The sequence below is a fragment of the Thunnus albacares genome, chromosome 19 (assembly GCF_914725855.1).
Source record: "Thunnus albacares chromosome 19, fThuAlb1.1, whole genome shotgun sequence".
Taxonomy (NCBI): domain Eukaryota; kingdom Metazoa; phylum Chordata; class Actinopteri; order Scombriformes; family Scombridae; genus Thunnus; species Thunnus albacares.
The window spans coordinates 27,281,850-27,298,433 of NC_058124.1; the positions used below are offsets into that span (position 1 = coordinate 27,281,850).

The window sequence follows — 16,584 nt, forward strand, 5'->3', positions numbered from 1 at the left end:
CATAATGAGAAACTGTTGTTAATTAACTTATTTGGCGAGTTGCAAGAAAGATGCATGAGTAAAATATTTAGTCACAACATATTTCATTATTTTTTCCTCCAATATTACACTACATGTATATATTTATGTATGTATATATATATGTGTGTTTTATATTTCTTTTGTAAAGCACTTTGAGCTGCATTTTATGTCATGAAAGGTGCTCTATAAATAAAGCTTATTATTATTATTATTATTATTATTATTACAGTGTCTGCAGGCAGTAACTACAGTAATATTAAACCTTTTGTTAGCTCTGTTTAGACTCATCTGGTTCAGGTTAGAGACAAATAGTCTTGGTTTAATACAGTAAATAATATATTAACACAGGGCTTCATTGCCTCTGAATATAATCCAGGCAGTTATATGTTTGACAGTGCATCATATTTGGGAGAATTATTCAGTCGTATATACAGTAAATGTGATTTCTAGGAGACGCCATGTCAGCCTCCGACTTGTGATTCTGAGTCGTAGATATTGTGAATTTCTGACAAACGTGATACTATATTTGATTCTATCTGGTTCCACTTAACTGGTATGAACTGTTATAAACATGTAAAACAACAAATACTATTTCTATAAAAGCTTTCTAATAATTAAATGTATCAAATCATCACACTGGCTTAAAATCCTCAACTTGTTACTGGCTCCTCTGTCAGATAACCGTTACTCAACACTCGTCTTTGAGTAATTTTTACTCTTCACAGACTATTTTATGATCAAAATAGTCAATTAAGTAATTAATTAATGTCTCTAGATTCCACTACCGTTGCTATAACGCTTTGTATCTTCACATGAACATGATTGAGCTTCACTTTACTTCATTCTTCTAGCGTTAAAAAAAACACTTCAGCTTCTTTTTTAGCGACTAACACAGTCGACAAAGGTTGAAATCTTTATCTTCTCTATTAAAATCTTCCTCATTCACATGTAAACATCACCTTACGGCTCATTTCTTCACCTCTCCGGATTATACGATGATAATATCTGACGGCTGTCTGTCACCGATCAACTCATAGTTCAAATGTTTGGTTTACTTTGACCTTTCTGTCAAACCGTCTATGTGTTTTCTTTCTTTCTTTCTTTCACTGCCCGCTCTGTATTCCCTCCCTCACCTCCCAGCGTTCACCCCATCAAACCCTCAGATTATTCTGCTCCTTATGTCACATATCTGTCTTCAGTTCGAGGCTAAAAACCCCCCCAATCATCCTCTCTGCATTCCCTCAGTGTTCACCCCCATCCCTCATAGGTTCAAATCCCCCCCAGATCACACCGGCTCCCTTTGTCACATCATCTATCTTCACTCTAAAAAACCCAATCATCTCCCCCCCCCTCCTCCTCCTCCTCTTCATCTCTGCATTCCCTGTCGCTCCTCCCAGGGCGATCATCTCATCCCTCACTCGGTAACAGGAACCATTCATCATCACCGGGTATCGGAGGCCTCGTTTATAAAAAAAAAAAAAAAAGAAGCGGAGAACGTCGTTAGCGTCTGCTAATGTGTGTAATGTGCTGCACAGGGAGGACATGATGGGACGGAGCGGAAAGATGAATGACTCGAATTTAGCGTTTCCTCCTCGCTGGAAGTGGAGTGTTTGTTCCTGTAATGCACTTGGCAGCAGAGAAAATCATTAGCCTCTGCCGGTGCTTTTCACGGCAGCGCTCGGTCACATTTAACAAAGGAGAAGAAGATGCTTCCTCGTTTATTTCTGTCTTCGGCTCAACGGTAAAGAAAATGGATGTTGTACGCTGAGCCATCGAGACAGACCACTAGCTCATTCTTCTTCTGCAGAGAGACACAGGAAATCACCTCAACATCTCTTTTCTTCTTTACTAAGACGCTTGTGTTTCAATACGTTTAGCAGCTAATAGAGGCTGCTTTAAAATTTAACCAGAAGTCTAAAGATAGTGAAATGAAGCGTCCAAAGATCATTTCTGAGTATTTTTTTTAGATTTTTCTTTTATCTTTTTCCCCCGGTAAAATGTAAAAATATTTTTGATGACTAGTGATGCCAGAGACGTCTGAAGGGCCCAAGCGGCAACCTCCGGGGCTGTAAAATGAAGCCAAAAACTGCAGTTCCTTGAACGACCACTTGAGGCTCCAACAGTGAGTCAATCCCCATAGACCCCCATGTTAAAATGCCCAACTTTACAGCAGAAATAAACATGTTTACAGCCTGGTACAAACAACGGTTTTGGTCTCTGTAGCTAATTTCCTCTTTCATGACAACTGTACAGGGGGTGAATTTTTTTATAATTCACCCGTTTAAATGTTATTAAGCCATAAAGTTCTGCATAATGAAGGACATGGCTGCTTTGAGTGACAGGTCCGCCAGCCGCTAGGTGGCTTGTTTCAGCCATTCGGCCCGCCTCTTTGCCCATTTTTGATTGGTTGGGAGTTAGGCAGCATCACGCACTGCCAAGATGGCGACGGCCGGAGCGGCTCACTTTGAGCTTCAAAACCGCTCTTAAGAAACCAACGGGTGACGTCACGGTAACTACGTCCATATTTTATACAGTCTATGGAAGGGTCACAAGCTGCAGTGTGTTGGTTTTATATCAAACTTGTTCTTTATATTTTCTATAAACACACATTTTTAGTTTTTTAGTTGCCCAGATGGATGATTATCATCCACAGTAGAGTTTTAAGGGCTAAAACATTCATCATAGCACTTTTGTAAACTGTATTTACATACATTACTTTTTAAAGAAAGGTTTATTTTATTTAATTAAGCCAATTAACATCATAATGATGTCTTAGATGAGCAGGTTTTGCTTCTTGTTTCTCCAGGGGTTTATACTTGCTGATAAAAATGAATCCTTTTCATTTTTTTTTTGTGTGACAAGAAGGAAAACGCCCCCTCAATCCATCTCTACTCCGCCTCTGGCAACAGTTCTGCAACATTTTGTTGAGCAGTGAGACGTCCTAAAGATGATGAATCACTAAACAAGTTTCTGCTTTTAAATTACAATGTTTGTTTGAAGAGTGATGAGAGTTTGGTTTAGGACAGTGACAGTTTCTTTCCTCTTTATTCTACCAGGAAATAAATCTTCCTGTTGGAAGCCCGGCAGAGGTTCAGGTTTCAAACACCTGATGTGTGCAGGTGTGAACCAGCACATTGTGATGTGGGGATTTGAACCAGCAACCTTTCAGATAATACAATTGTAAAGTTCCTAAAACCTTTAATGACAGGGATAAGAGGTCAAATTAGGCGATTGTAGAGTCACATTCTTGTCGTGATCTGGCTGAGAGACATGATAGACTACACGTTGGTACCCGACCAATCATAGCTTGCCGTCTTTCATGACCTGTGTGATGTCATCGGAAGGAGGTGCCAGGGACGGACTTCCAGAACGTAAACAAGCAATGGCATCTGAAGTGGTGCATGTGATACCGGCTGTCTGGTCGCCATGACGCCACAAACCTTTCCTCATTTCACAGTTCCACCTTACAGCATGAGCAACATAGTTCCACTTGGGCTTCGGCATGTTTACAGTTTTGTGCAGAAGAGCGCTCTGTGCACCCATTGGTCAATGTTACAGAACACGTTGTGGAAGTTGTTGTGCTCGGTGAGAGAAGGTAGAAACATGACATGCTAGTCTTTTTGTTGGGATGTTGTGTAGGGACATTGGTTGTCGTCCACTACACTAAACGGGATTTAAATGATCACTCAAGGCCTGTTTTGGGTCCCCATGACCCACATCTGTCAGGTTGGGTTATTATCAGGCTGATATTGTGTAATCTGAATCTGGCAAAGATAAGGATGCCCAGTTGGAGCAACTTTTATTAAGTTTTGAACCAGTCTAAATGTTTTTGCTATAAAGATATACATTTTAAAATAACACATCATCAATCATATCACCTTTCTTTGTGACAGAACATGTTGTGGAAGTTCGGTGAGAGAAGGTAGAAAAATTCTGACACACTAGTCTTTTTGTTGGGATGTCGTGAGGCGTCCCAGATGCAGCATTGGTTGTCGTCCATTACACTACAGGGGATATAAACAATCAATTGTCGTGCCCAATGCCTGTTTTCTGTCCCGACACCCTACGTCTGTTGAGTTGGGCTGTTATCTGAACCTGACATGAGACAAGGACGCCCACTTTTATTAAGTTTTGAACCAGTCTAAATGTTTTTGCTATTAAGATATACATTTTAAAATAACATATCAATCACATCACCTTTCTTTTCTCAATATTGTTTCAGTTTTGTTTCCTTTCTTCAGTTTTTCATGTTTGATGCTCTCAGATTTTATTAAATCTACTGTTAATTTGTTCGTCTTTATTCTTTTAAACCATCTACATTCTCTACATCACTCTTTTCCACCATTACACTTTCTATTCATGCTTTTTTATTATAATAAAAGAAATCTTTCATTCCATCATCATAAAGCTGGACTTTTTCTTTTAAATAAAAATTGAAACGGTGAGGGATAAACCTCACCAACACCTGACAAAAGAAAAATAAATAAAGCCAGATAGTGAGAGAGGAAAACTACAAATAAATAAATGTCATAAATAAGATAATATTTCTACCATTATACTTTCTAGTCATACTTTTTTATTTCTATTAAGATATGTTATTGAGGCAATTTCAAGCGTTCAATTTCAAGCTTCACAGTTGTTGTTTTCTTTAATAGAAATCAAAGCAAGGTTCCACCCTTCCATCCATCTTTCCCGTCATTTTCCCCCTCATTTCTCCCTTTCCCCTCCAGAGTTTCTCAGCACAAATCCAATAATCCGTTGCTATGTGTGTCTACTACAGCGCAACTCTACTGGTGATCACAGAGCCAAGATGTCAGAGCGTGTTACAGGGTCAGGAGGTCAGCACTCTGATCACAGCAGCTTCTCATCTCTACACTCCAACATCACAGGCTTGTATTTGCCGGGTTATTTGCCCCAAATATAACAAATGACTCCTTGAGTTAGACAGCAGACAAACACGATGTTTGATCAAAAATAGCTGAAAATATGGGTTGTTTTCAAGTTTATTCTAGCATCCTTCTGTTACCCTTCATGACAGCTCACTGCCTTTTTTACAGGCTTTCTTTTAAAGAAGGGTACGGTGAAAGTCATGAAGGACTGAGACACGAAGGACTAAATAACTGGATGAATGAGCCACTGAATAAATAGTTGCATATATAAACAAACAGAGAACTAATATTCATAGACAATAAAAACGCTACATAAATTTAAAATAAAAAACATCCTAATAATAACATTTTGAGACTTTAGTAGAATTACTGTGAAAAATCTATCTATCTATCTATCTATCCATCCATCCATCCATCCATCCATCCATCTATATTCTATTCTATTTAAAGTGCAGAATCAGCCTGCAGCATGGTCCTGATACACTTTACAATTAAGAAGAATACATGGGACAAAACATACAGCAAGCAGATAAAATAATAAAAAATAAAATAAGACAATTAAAACCATCAATGTTAAAGGGATGTTAAAAGGTGATGGAACAGAGTAAGTTCTAGGTTAGACTGTAATGCAGTGAATAGGAAAGGAAGGTTTTCAGTCTTGATTTAAAGGTTTCAACTGAATGTGCTTCTTTAACATGTAATGGAAGATCATTCCAGAGATAAGAGATAATGCTCTGAAGCCGACCGCTTTTTTTGTTAACTGAAGGAATGACCAGGAGACCAGCATCGAGAGAGCGAAGAGGTCATGCTGGTGTATATGGTATAATTAGCACAGATTAATACAGTAAGGTGGTGCAAGTCCATGAAAGGCCTTACAAGTTAAAAGAAGAACCTTAAAATCAGCTCTAGCTTGCACTGGTAACCAGTGAAGAGAGGTCAGACTGGGTGTTAAATGGTCAAATTTTCTAGTTTTTATCAAGATTCTAGCTGCAGCATTCTGAATAAGCTGAAGACTTCTAGTAGCACAACTAGGAAGACCAGAGAAGAAGAAGCCTGGAAGATACAAACCCATGGATTATGGTTTCAGCATCACACAATGATAGAGTAGGTTGGATTTTGGCAATATTACTAAGACGAGAAAATAGCCTTGATAATGGACTGAACGAGAATCAAAAATCACTCCAAGGTTTTTACTGGTCGAGCTTTCTGAAAGCCATCAATAGTAACACATCAGTGCCCATATTTTGTTGGTCCAACAGCTAATAACTTTGTTTTATCAGCATTTAACGGCAAAAAATTTGTATTCATCCATTTTTTTCTAACATTTCTGATAGACACACCTCTAAATTTAGGAGTTGAGAAAGGTCATTTGGCTGTACAGGTACATATAGCTGTGTATCATCAGCATAACAATGAATATTAATATCATATTTGCATATGATGTCACCAAGGGGAAGCATGTAAATAGAAAAAACCAAAGGGCCAAGGAATGAACCCTGAGGTACACCAAACTTCACAAAATTCAGCGATTGTATTGTTGTAATTTACATGTTAAGTTCTATTTGATAAATATGAATGAAACCATGAAACCACCATCTCCTGGATACCAATATGCTTCTCCAAGCAGCTTAGAAGTACGCTGTGGTCCATGGTGTCAAAAGCTGGACTCAAGTCAAGAAGCAGCAACAGTGATGGTAAATCAGAATCAACGGTAATTAGTAAATCACTGACTAATCTGGTCAAAGCAGTTTCAGTGGAATGACTAAAAGCCACACTGAAATTTATAAGAAAGATCGTTGTTGGATAAGTAGGCAGTAAGTTGATTAGTGGTGGCCCTTTCAAGTAATTTCATAAAAAGGCAGATTGGAAATTGGTCTAGAATTGTTCAGAATTTGCGGATTGGCTCTGAGGGCACAGAGCCAATGGAAAGGAACTTATTGATAATTTCAAGAATAGGACGATTTAAAAACAGGAAACATTTTTTTAAAAAGATTAGACAGTATAGGGTCTAATACACAGGCTGTGGGTTTGGAGGCTGGTAGAGGCCTCAGGGGAAATCATTTCAAACTGTGAGAGAGTGCGGTTGGTCACAGTGCCTGCATCGATCAAAGTATTGGAGAGTTCACAGCCATCATTCTGAGAGGAGTGTGGACCAGTGACTTTATCTCTGATTGAGTCGATATTATTTGTGAAGAATTTCACGAAATGATCAGCATTGACTGAGGAGTTATTGACAGGGATGTTCTGTGTGAGTTTAGCAACAGTATCAAACAGAAACCAAGGATTATTTTTATTAGTGTTAATCAGGTGAGAGAAACATGCTGTCCTAACAGCTGAAAGTGCACTCTCGACCCAGGCAAAGTTAAAAATCTCTTGTTTTATCGTACGCCATCTGTGCTCAAGCTTTCTACAAATCTGCTTGACTGCACAGGTGTCATCTGAAAACATGGTGCTGATTTCATCCGAGTGCGTTTTTTCTAGTTGTAAGAGGAGCGAGTCAAGCATTATCTGTAAGTAAGCAATATCTGAAGTTACAGCAACCAACAACAGTTTCACTACAACCACAAACCTCATGTCACCCCTCTCAACCCCACCCGTCCTCCCTCCAATAAAAAAACTCTTCAGATCTACAAGAATCAAGACGTTTGCAGCTATATCAAAGTTTTAAATGTGACAGAACTTTAAAACAGGTGAGAATGACACAAATGAAGTGAGCAGAATTAATGAATTTGATCAACTGAATCAATTAAAAGACGGTCAAACAAACTAATAACTGAATCAGACTCACGTGTTCGTCCCATCCGAGCCGCTGTCGGTCCGTCTCCTTCCATGTAAACGGGAGTGATGGCGATTTTGTACTCGGTATCTGACAGCAGAGGCTGCAGAACCAGGCTGTTCTGACCCGTCGGCACTGTCCTCTGAAGGCAGAAACAAATGACAGATCAATTTTAAACCATCTTTCCCCTTTTTCAGGGTGTAGCAGGACACGTAGGTGGTGACACTAGTGTTTGCAGAAACTGATTGAAGAAAATGAAACACATGAAACATAAACCATCCCTTTATAGGCAAGAGTCTCTAGTCTCCTTTTTTAAAATTGGATTTCATTAGTTTAATTAATGCTACAGTGCACATAAACTGGAAGATCAAACAGTGTTAAGTTATGTGCTGATGGCAGATGTTGTAACAGCAGGACAGTCTGACTGTTGGGCTCTAAACTCTGCAGGACAGACACATGCTGGTAGACTGAATAGAGGCTTCCACTGCTTTTAAGATGTTTAATAAAACAAGAGTCTTATGAAGTTCTTTTTCTGGTGTTTTGTCAGTTTTTTAAGAATAACCTGCACCGCTGCAGGATCTGAACAAAATTAGATTTCGGTGGAATTCCTCTTTGATATCTATCTTATTACATGCCGGTATTTTCTTTGGAACTGATTCATGAATGAACTTGAAAACCAGCGGTATAAAAGCCTTTTATTGGAGAGTTGCTGCAGGTTTCAAGAGCTGCGGAGGTTAATTGTATCCCGGTTTCCTCCCCACTTGTCTGTGGCCTTTTGTTAAAACTGATCCCTAAATGACTCATCGGTCCAGGTGAGACGCCCTTCACATGCTGGAGAAAAAGGTAATCTGCTCCTTTACCCTGCAGGCTTCTTCTTCTCTCCTTATCTCTGCTTCCAGCTCTCTCTTCTTTCTTTTATTTATGTCTTCTCTGTTGTCTTGTCTACCTTTGTTTCTCTCTCTACCTCTGTTAATGAATTTTAATGATATATATTGATTTCTATTGTCATGTCTCGCTATTTGTCTCTGTGAATAATACTTTCTCTCACACTGATAGCCCAGGGGTGGGATCTTCCATCACATTACCACAAATCGATTCGTCAATCAACAGGAAATGAATCTGCAACTATTGCTATTGCTCCTAATAACCGTTTAATCATTTAAGTAACTTTTCAAGCAAAAAAATAACAAACATTCTCTAGTTCCAGCTTCTTTCATGTGAGAATTTGCTGATTTTCTCTGTTTTATATCATTGTGAAATAAATATTTTGGGGTTTTGGGAAATTGGCCAGAAAAAACAAGAAATTTGAGGTCATCACCTTGGAAACTCTGACTTTTGATGACCAAAGCAAAATGAATTGCTTAATCATGATCATTAATCACTAGTTGCAGCCCTTAAATTGAATCGTGATAGTAACATAAACCTTGACATTGTAATTTTTCTGGAAATTCAATTGAGAAACTACTTAAACTCACCAGATTCATCTAATTCAGTGAGTGAAACACTTGACAAATAAAAGTACTTCCTCATATTCGCTCATTGCCCGCGATGGTTGGAACAATCGGAGATACTAAAGGAAGAGTTAAAATTGTACAGCAAAACTTCTCCTGACAGAGTTTCAAATATCAGTCAGAGACATTTTCAAACGCTTCACTGTTGGGTTGTTTTCGTGGAGTTTCTTTTGCTGTCTGATGACCTGTTTCTACCCCCAGATAAACTTTGATATGGTTGTTTTGTTCTGGGTACAAGAAATCTTTCATCTTCTCAAAGGTTGACTCGTACATGTAGACAACCTCAGTCTTTTCATTCCTCTGTCTCTCTCTTCTCCGGCCCTTTTGTCTCCCTGTCCGTCAGTCCGTCGGTCCGTCGGTCCGTCAGTCCAGTTTGCATTCTGACCATGTACAGTCTAGTCTGTCTCCATCCACAAACCCTCCACCCCCCCCCCCCCCCCCAAAAAAACGTCAGACAAGCACCGTGGGCCTTGACAAATCAATTTCAGCTCAGTCTGATGAAAAAGGCAGCAAGTCTCTAAACTGTCACCAAGCCACACTGTTGGAGGAAACTTCCTCCAGCTACACTTCTTTTTTTTTTTTTTGTAAATGCAAACATGGTTTCATAAAGTATTTATAGGATTCAGAAACCCAATCTAGTTTTTGACAGAGTCTGTTCAGGCCAAGAATATTAAGTTGGATCCATCCGAGACGTCGCCGGAGCCACAAGGCTCGAAGGCAAAGCTGAATGGGGGAAACTCAGTCGAGTACATAGGTGATGGGAGTTTATTTAAGGTGACTACGCTAGTGAGCAAGAAGAGAAGAAAAACCTGACATTAAGCTTTCTTAATACACCCAGGTGTTGAAGAAGACTTAAAGAAACCACCAACGTACATATGAGACCATGTCAACTCCCAGTTAAATAAAGTCTGGACTGTCTGGAAGTCTAGAGTCTTTCAGTAATAAGTGGTCAGTGCTTACTGTATAACAAATTCAATCCTTGCATATTTAACATTCAACACCTTAAAGGAATACTCCACTGATTGCATTGAAATAACATTGTTGGACTCAAAAGGATTGAAATCAGTGCAGCAGAACCAGAGATATTGTCTTATTTATTCCACATTACATTATCTACAGATTGTGGTGTGTTATGCTAGCAGTGGCTAACGTAGCCTGGAGCTGTTAGCCTCCAGCAGAAATGAGGAGCTACAGAGGTCTGATAACCTCACTTCTTTCTAACTCCTCACCCCCAAGACCTTTTTCATTCTCAAACTTGTAGTCTTCAGCCTCAACCAACAACGCTGACTCGAGTGACATCACTTGCTGTTTCACACAGTTCCCTCTGGAGACACGAAAGACTCCATACTACTGTTTACACGTATGCAGCAGGACTCCCCCACACCTGGAAACACACTTAGATGTGTTGTATGACATCACCATGACATCACACTTGACAGCTGTAGGAAACACTACATCGGTGAAAGGACCCTCGACAACACCAAAAACAAACATTAGCTGCCTGTAACACCAGACAGAACACGTACGTTTCCACTACATATCATGTGATTGAAGTTCCACACTTGTGGTGACAAGAGAACCAGCTTCATTCACTGAAGAAGGCCAAAAGATGTGGTTGAAACCTCTGAAAAGCTAGTAAGTGAACCTTTGAGCTTAGATCTTTTTGTTCCCAAAAGTCAAGAATGAACTTCCACTTTCAAACACAAATCAAAACAGGTCAGAGTGGCTCCTATGATTTACTGCTCTTGAATTTGTACCTTTTCCTTCAAACCTAATAGAAATGTCTATATCAGACATTTAAATGAAACTTACTGTCATCACCTCACAGTGACTGCTCGTTTCAATGAGCTTCAATCCTTGAATTTTAGATATTATAAATAACCAAAAGTTTGCATTACAATGGTTAAACCTGTGATGACAGATACTGTTCACGTATCCCTACACGTCATGTTGGAATCTGGCATTTCCATATAAATAAATGATGATATTTTCATTCATTACTTTTTAATTTTTTTTTAACATAAAATCTCCTCTAATGTAAAAGAGAGGATCAATGTTCTGTTGGTTTAACCATCAGAAAAAGAAGGAGAAAGGAAAAATAAACACAATTAAAAACTTGAAGACAGGAGTTGGATTTTTGGCCTGAATATATATATAAGGTACAAGAATCAGTGACAGAAGGAAAACCATGATGCTTAAAACTTTTTAATCTTCCTCTTGACAAAGTTTTCACCTCCAGGTACAACGTTTTGTTGCAGAGCAATAACAGCAAAAACTCTGTTTACACTCAGTGGAATTGCTCCTGATGCCCGGCAGCTTTGGTTTATTGGACGCTGAATGAAGCGCAGCGCAGGGAAATAACAGAGCTTCAGTATCACAGCTGTCGGTGGACAGAAGGCTGCAGGCTGAGTCGAGTCGCCCCGCAGCCTCGGTGTAGATACTGACATCTGGTAAAACACTGATAGAGTCATTTAAATAGATGCAACCATTACCTTCTGTGTTTATAGTTTGTAGAAAGCTGAGAATTCTGAACTCAGTGACATCAGGTTTGTGTTTTAAATAGTTTTGTTTAAAGCTGCAGTGTTTGAATTGTGACCACTAGGGGGCAGAATACAGACTGATATAATATCGCTTGTGTTTCATCAACAAAGAAGTGCTGTGACTCCATAATTTTGTCTTTGTAGTGGAGATATGTCGCATTGTGTACACTGACATTTCCTTGCTCCTGTATTTTAGCAAATGTCTGACCATTTTTATGAAAGACAGACAGGAACGTAAGAACACAAGAGACTTTATTCTACAGCAAACCTGGATCAGCTGCTTGTGTTATAGTCATGGTGATTGGTCAGAACGTGTTGGTATTTGTGTTTTATTATGCATCTATAACAATATGATATCATAACAGAAACTGTCTGGGTGTTAGTGCATGTTTATATCATATTTTTTTCATAAAAAACACAGAGTGCAAAGTCAGTTACACTATTACCCACAGTCTTCCATGGTATGGGCCTTTTATTGTGTAATTCCAACTTATATTATCAATAAAATATGTTTTTACTTAGGTTGATAAATGAGATTACAGAAAAAAACAAGTAATAAAACCGTCTGGTCTGGTGATTGTTTGGGAAGAATGGACCCAGACTAAACCAGAAAGAGAACAGATGAGAAAATGGGTGAACTGCATGAAGTCAACACTGTTGTTAACAAACAGTTGTGTAGTTACACACCCAGCAGACATAGAGCAACATTATAATCCCGTTGGTGTTGTGTTTATGTCCACCTGATAACTGTAAGTCTAATATTCGCTCTCCTTTTAGCTCCATTGTTGGTCTCCACCAGCTCCTGAGGGAAATATCTTTAGCTTTTTAGCTGCTAGATGTACCGCTAACTTCACCAGCTTCTCAATAACTTTGTCCATCTGTTGGTGCTGGGCAGGTATAAAGGAAACTTCAGATGTCCAAAGCATTTTCATTCTGTCCTCACTGCTGGACAAAGTCAGTATTTTATCATCTAGACGGCACTAATTTAAATATAAGAACTGTGCTGCTAAATTTACACCAATTAACTTGCACACAATACATCCAAAATGCATCTCCGTGTATGTGAGAGACTGTTGGAGTTGTTTGGCTGTGATGGAAACTTATATTTGGAAACACTGCAGGTTTTTCAGATAAATGTGTTTTAAGTGTCTCTGGGGACGATGTGGAACAGCTGGTCGACGTGAAGCACAAAGTTTCAGGGATGAAAAACAGTGAAATGTTGTTGTGAACTTGGCAACAACAATAACAGTTCTCACTCTCCAGATTGCTTCTTCTGAGGGAAAATGTTAGAAAAGCAATAAGACTGAAATAAAAAACTCTCCACAGTGAAAGTTGTGGAGCCTCTTAACTACTTAATTAACTCTTTCCAACATCAACCGTCTTAGACAAACACACTGTAGGACTTCAAATCATCTTCTCTCAGACAAGACAGGAGGATTTGACCCAGCTGTGTCCATCTGTCCATCACATACTGGTACAGATTTGACAGGACTGGGGGTCAGTCACTACATCAAAGGTATTTAAACCTCTGAAAGCACCAAAAAGGGAGAGTATGATGTACCTCGGGAGGCAGCTGGATTCGCGAGAACACGCGAGAATCCATCTCGTCAGGCTTCAAGTTACACACTTGTGACGCTCATCCAGCTGCTGCCTCGCAAGCTAAGACGGCGACAGACAGATGGTTCATCCAATCACCTGCCAAGTGTGTTTTTTTTGAAAGCGCCCGCCTGCCATTTTCCAGACAGTTTCTGAGGACGACTTCTCAGACGGTTCTGTGTAACGAACCATCTGGTGCGTCAGGTTCGAGTCTCCAGCTCCTATCAGGTAGAGAGCTGCCATGATTGGTTGATTGACTGGTTAGTTGATCGATCACCAACTATTTTGATAATCAATTAATCGTTTTGAGTTATTTTTTTTAAAGAAAATGTGAATATTTTCTGGTGGTTTTGGTTCTATATGACATTAAACATTATATCTTTGGGTTGTTGGACTGTTGTTTGAGACAATCAAGACATTTTAAGTTGCATCTTTGGTTTTGGGAAACAGTTATTGACATTTTTCACCATTTTCTGACATTTTATGGACCAAACAACTAATCGATTGAGAAAATAATCAGCAGATTCATTGATAATGACAATAATTGTTAGTTGCAGCCCTAATCAGGTGCTTCATCATTCATGGTGGATCATATGTGAGGCTACGTTCACATTACAGGCCTTAATGCTCATTTACAGTGTTTTTGTGTTGTTGGTTCACATTCATGTTTGTAATTGATCTGTATCCGGCTCCGGTGTGAACACTGTTGAGGTCCTGAACTGGCCACACATGCGCAGATTTAACTGAAATGGATGACGTGGCTTCGTGCTAGCGAACATATCCTGGATTATTGGTTGCGGAGGTCAGCAGACAATACAGATGATGATATTGAGAACATGGTTATTTTTACCGGGCTGTGATGTGTCGACACTGAATGATGACGACAGGCGACACGCGCAGTGTAGTGAAAAAAAACACACTTAGACTCATATTGTATAACCTTGAACATGTAACCATTTAGTTTATGCTCATCTTTGGTTAGCGTTAGACTGTATGCTGATCCCTTGCAAGGTTTTACATCAAAGACAGAAAGACAACTTGGTCTTTGTCAGTTTTATTTTCAGATTTCCACCACAGCAGAGAGGTGAGACATTAAAAAAAAAAACACCACCATGCCGTCTGATCTGACTGTTCTGACAGCAGTCACACGGCCAGAGATCAGATAGGAATCAGATCCACATATGCAAGCATGGCCCAGATCTGATATGAAAATATCTGATTTGGTTTGTTCAAACTTCTGTGAAAAAATCTGATGAGTCATTTGGAGGCAAAAAATAGATTTGGGCCACTTCAGGATGTAATGTGAACGCAGCCAAAGAGATGAGAGACAAACACTGTGATTGTTTTGTTTTAATATGTTCAACACATTTATTTTGTCTCTTTTTTTATGATGCTGAACTGCATTAAACTGCTGCATAAAATCAGCAGTTTAATTAAATTTGATATGATTCAGTTACGACTAAGAGAAAACACATCACCTACAGCTTCGTTATTAGCAATTTCAGATCAGATTCTATCAGTGAGGATAAGCTGGGATAATAATAACTGCCATCCAGAAATCAATTGCATGTAAATGAGTTATTTTTTCTTTTTGTAATGGCTACTGTCCCTCACTTGGCAGCAACAAACCACAGAGTGAAAGTTGCTTTGAACAAAGCAGGAGAGGAAGCCGGCCAGTTTTTTTCCCTCCGGCAGATAGACATCTAAATGGTCGCTATTGAGTGCAGCACTTGGTGATTCATAACCTGACCAGATTGCCAAACAGAACCCACAGCTGTTCGCACTTTGATAAGAGATCTCATTTAACAAGTCGCCGGTGCGAGCAGCTGGCGACTCTTTATTGTCAGGATGAAAAGGCTGATGCGGGTCCGGCGGCCGGACTCCGGCCGAGGAGACGCAGCGGCTTCCGGCGTTGGCGACACCAACAAAGTCACACACACATAAATACACACCTGACGAGTTCAGAGTCTAAAATATGATTGTTGAGATTGTTTGACATTTACTAACCTGACATACTGCTGACACCTCACTGCACTTTAGTTTTACTTGACTGCGTCCATTTTATGCTACTTAATACTTCACTACAATTCAGCTTTTACTTTTCAGATTAAGATTTCACACACAAGTAAATATGATACGTCTGTAAGGAACAACACGGTTTAAAGATGCTTACCCACTGATGCTTCAGTATTAATAATCTTATAATGTCATATAGTATAACAGCTAGTCGCTATGTTAGTTACACTTCACGTCTGTCTTTTTTTGTGTCATTGTGTAGTTTTACACTTTTTACTCCATTGTAACAAGACCCTCAGTGTATTTAAACTGTGTTAACCATTTTTTTACCAATAGTTTTCAGTGAAAACAGGTAGTGAACACAACACTGACACATCATCACCTTTTAAGTTGATATGTTGAACTTGTTAGCAAACAGTTGCTTATTTCCACATCCAGCAGTTACGGAGCAACATTATCATTCATGTGGAGTCGTGTTTCTGTCCACCTGGTGAATGTGAGTCCAATATTCACTCTCTTTTAGCTCTGTTTTTGTTCTCCACCAACTCCTGAGGGAAATATCTGGCTCTTTAGCTGCTAAATGCTCCACTATGTTCACCAGCTAGTCTACAGATAACTGTGTCTGTTTGCCGTTTGGTGCTGAGCAGGTAGTGTACAGAGGCTTTTTAAAGCCCAAAACGGCGCTATGAGAGCGCTGAGAGTGAACCAGAACAGTAAAGTTGCAGCCGGACAGATAAACAATGAGCTGAAACTCACTATAAAGCTCCGTAAAGCAGAGAGGAGCTGCAGAGTCGCTGATAATTCTCTGTAGGTTCATCACTACAAGCCACAACCGAAACATTACACACTGACACGTTGCTATGTTGTTATTATAAAGATTAATGAATATAACTGCTTTACGTAAAGGATCTGAATACTTCTTGGAGCTTTAGAAATAAAGGATGTCCAGCACGTCTTAATTATCATATAAAAGTTACTACAAGAAGACAAATGAAGATAAAAAAATAAATTTGTCTTCGGATCATGAGCAGAAATAAAATGTTTCATTTGTTTTTCTCACTGAGATGTAAAATGTATTGAGTTTCAGTAAAATTTCTAAAGCTTTGTTGAGTTTGACGAAACCTTCATCAGTGTGTTTCTATTGGAATAGCTGATGGTTATTATTGTATAGTAACTGCATGTGGATAAGAAAACTATTAAATTACTCAAGTTAACACAACAGAAACATCTTTGAA

General features: G+C 39.1%; 1 protein-coding gene across 9 annotated transcripts in view; it reads right to left on the reverse strand.

The window, feature by feature from the left end:
• Nucleotides 1–16,584, reverse strand: part of LOC122970550 (collagen alpha-1(XIV) chain) — a 220,665-nt gene that overhangs the window by 108,671 nt on the left and 95,410 nt on the right. For all 9 annotated transcript variants that reach the window (XM_044336720.1, XM_044336719.1, XM_044336726.1 and 6 more), the window contains one exon: nucleotides 7,699–7,828. In XM_044336720.1, the coding sequence (XP_044192655.1) occupies nucleotides 7,699–7,828 (130 nt within the window). The remainder of the gene's footprint in view (nucleotides 1–7,698; nucleotides 7,829–16,584) is intronic.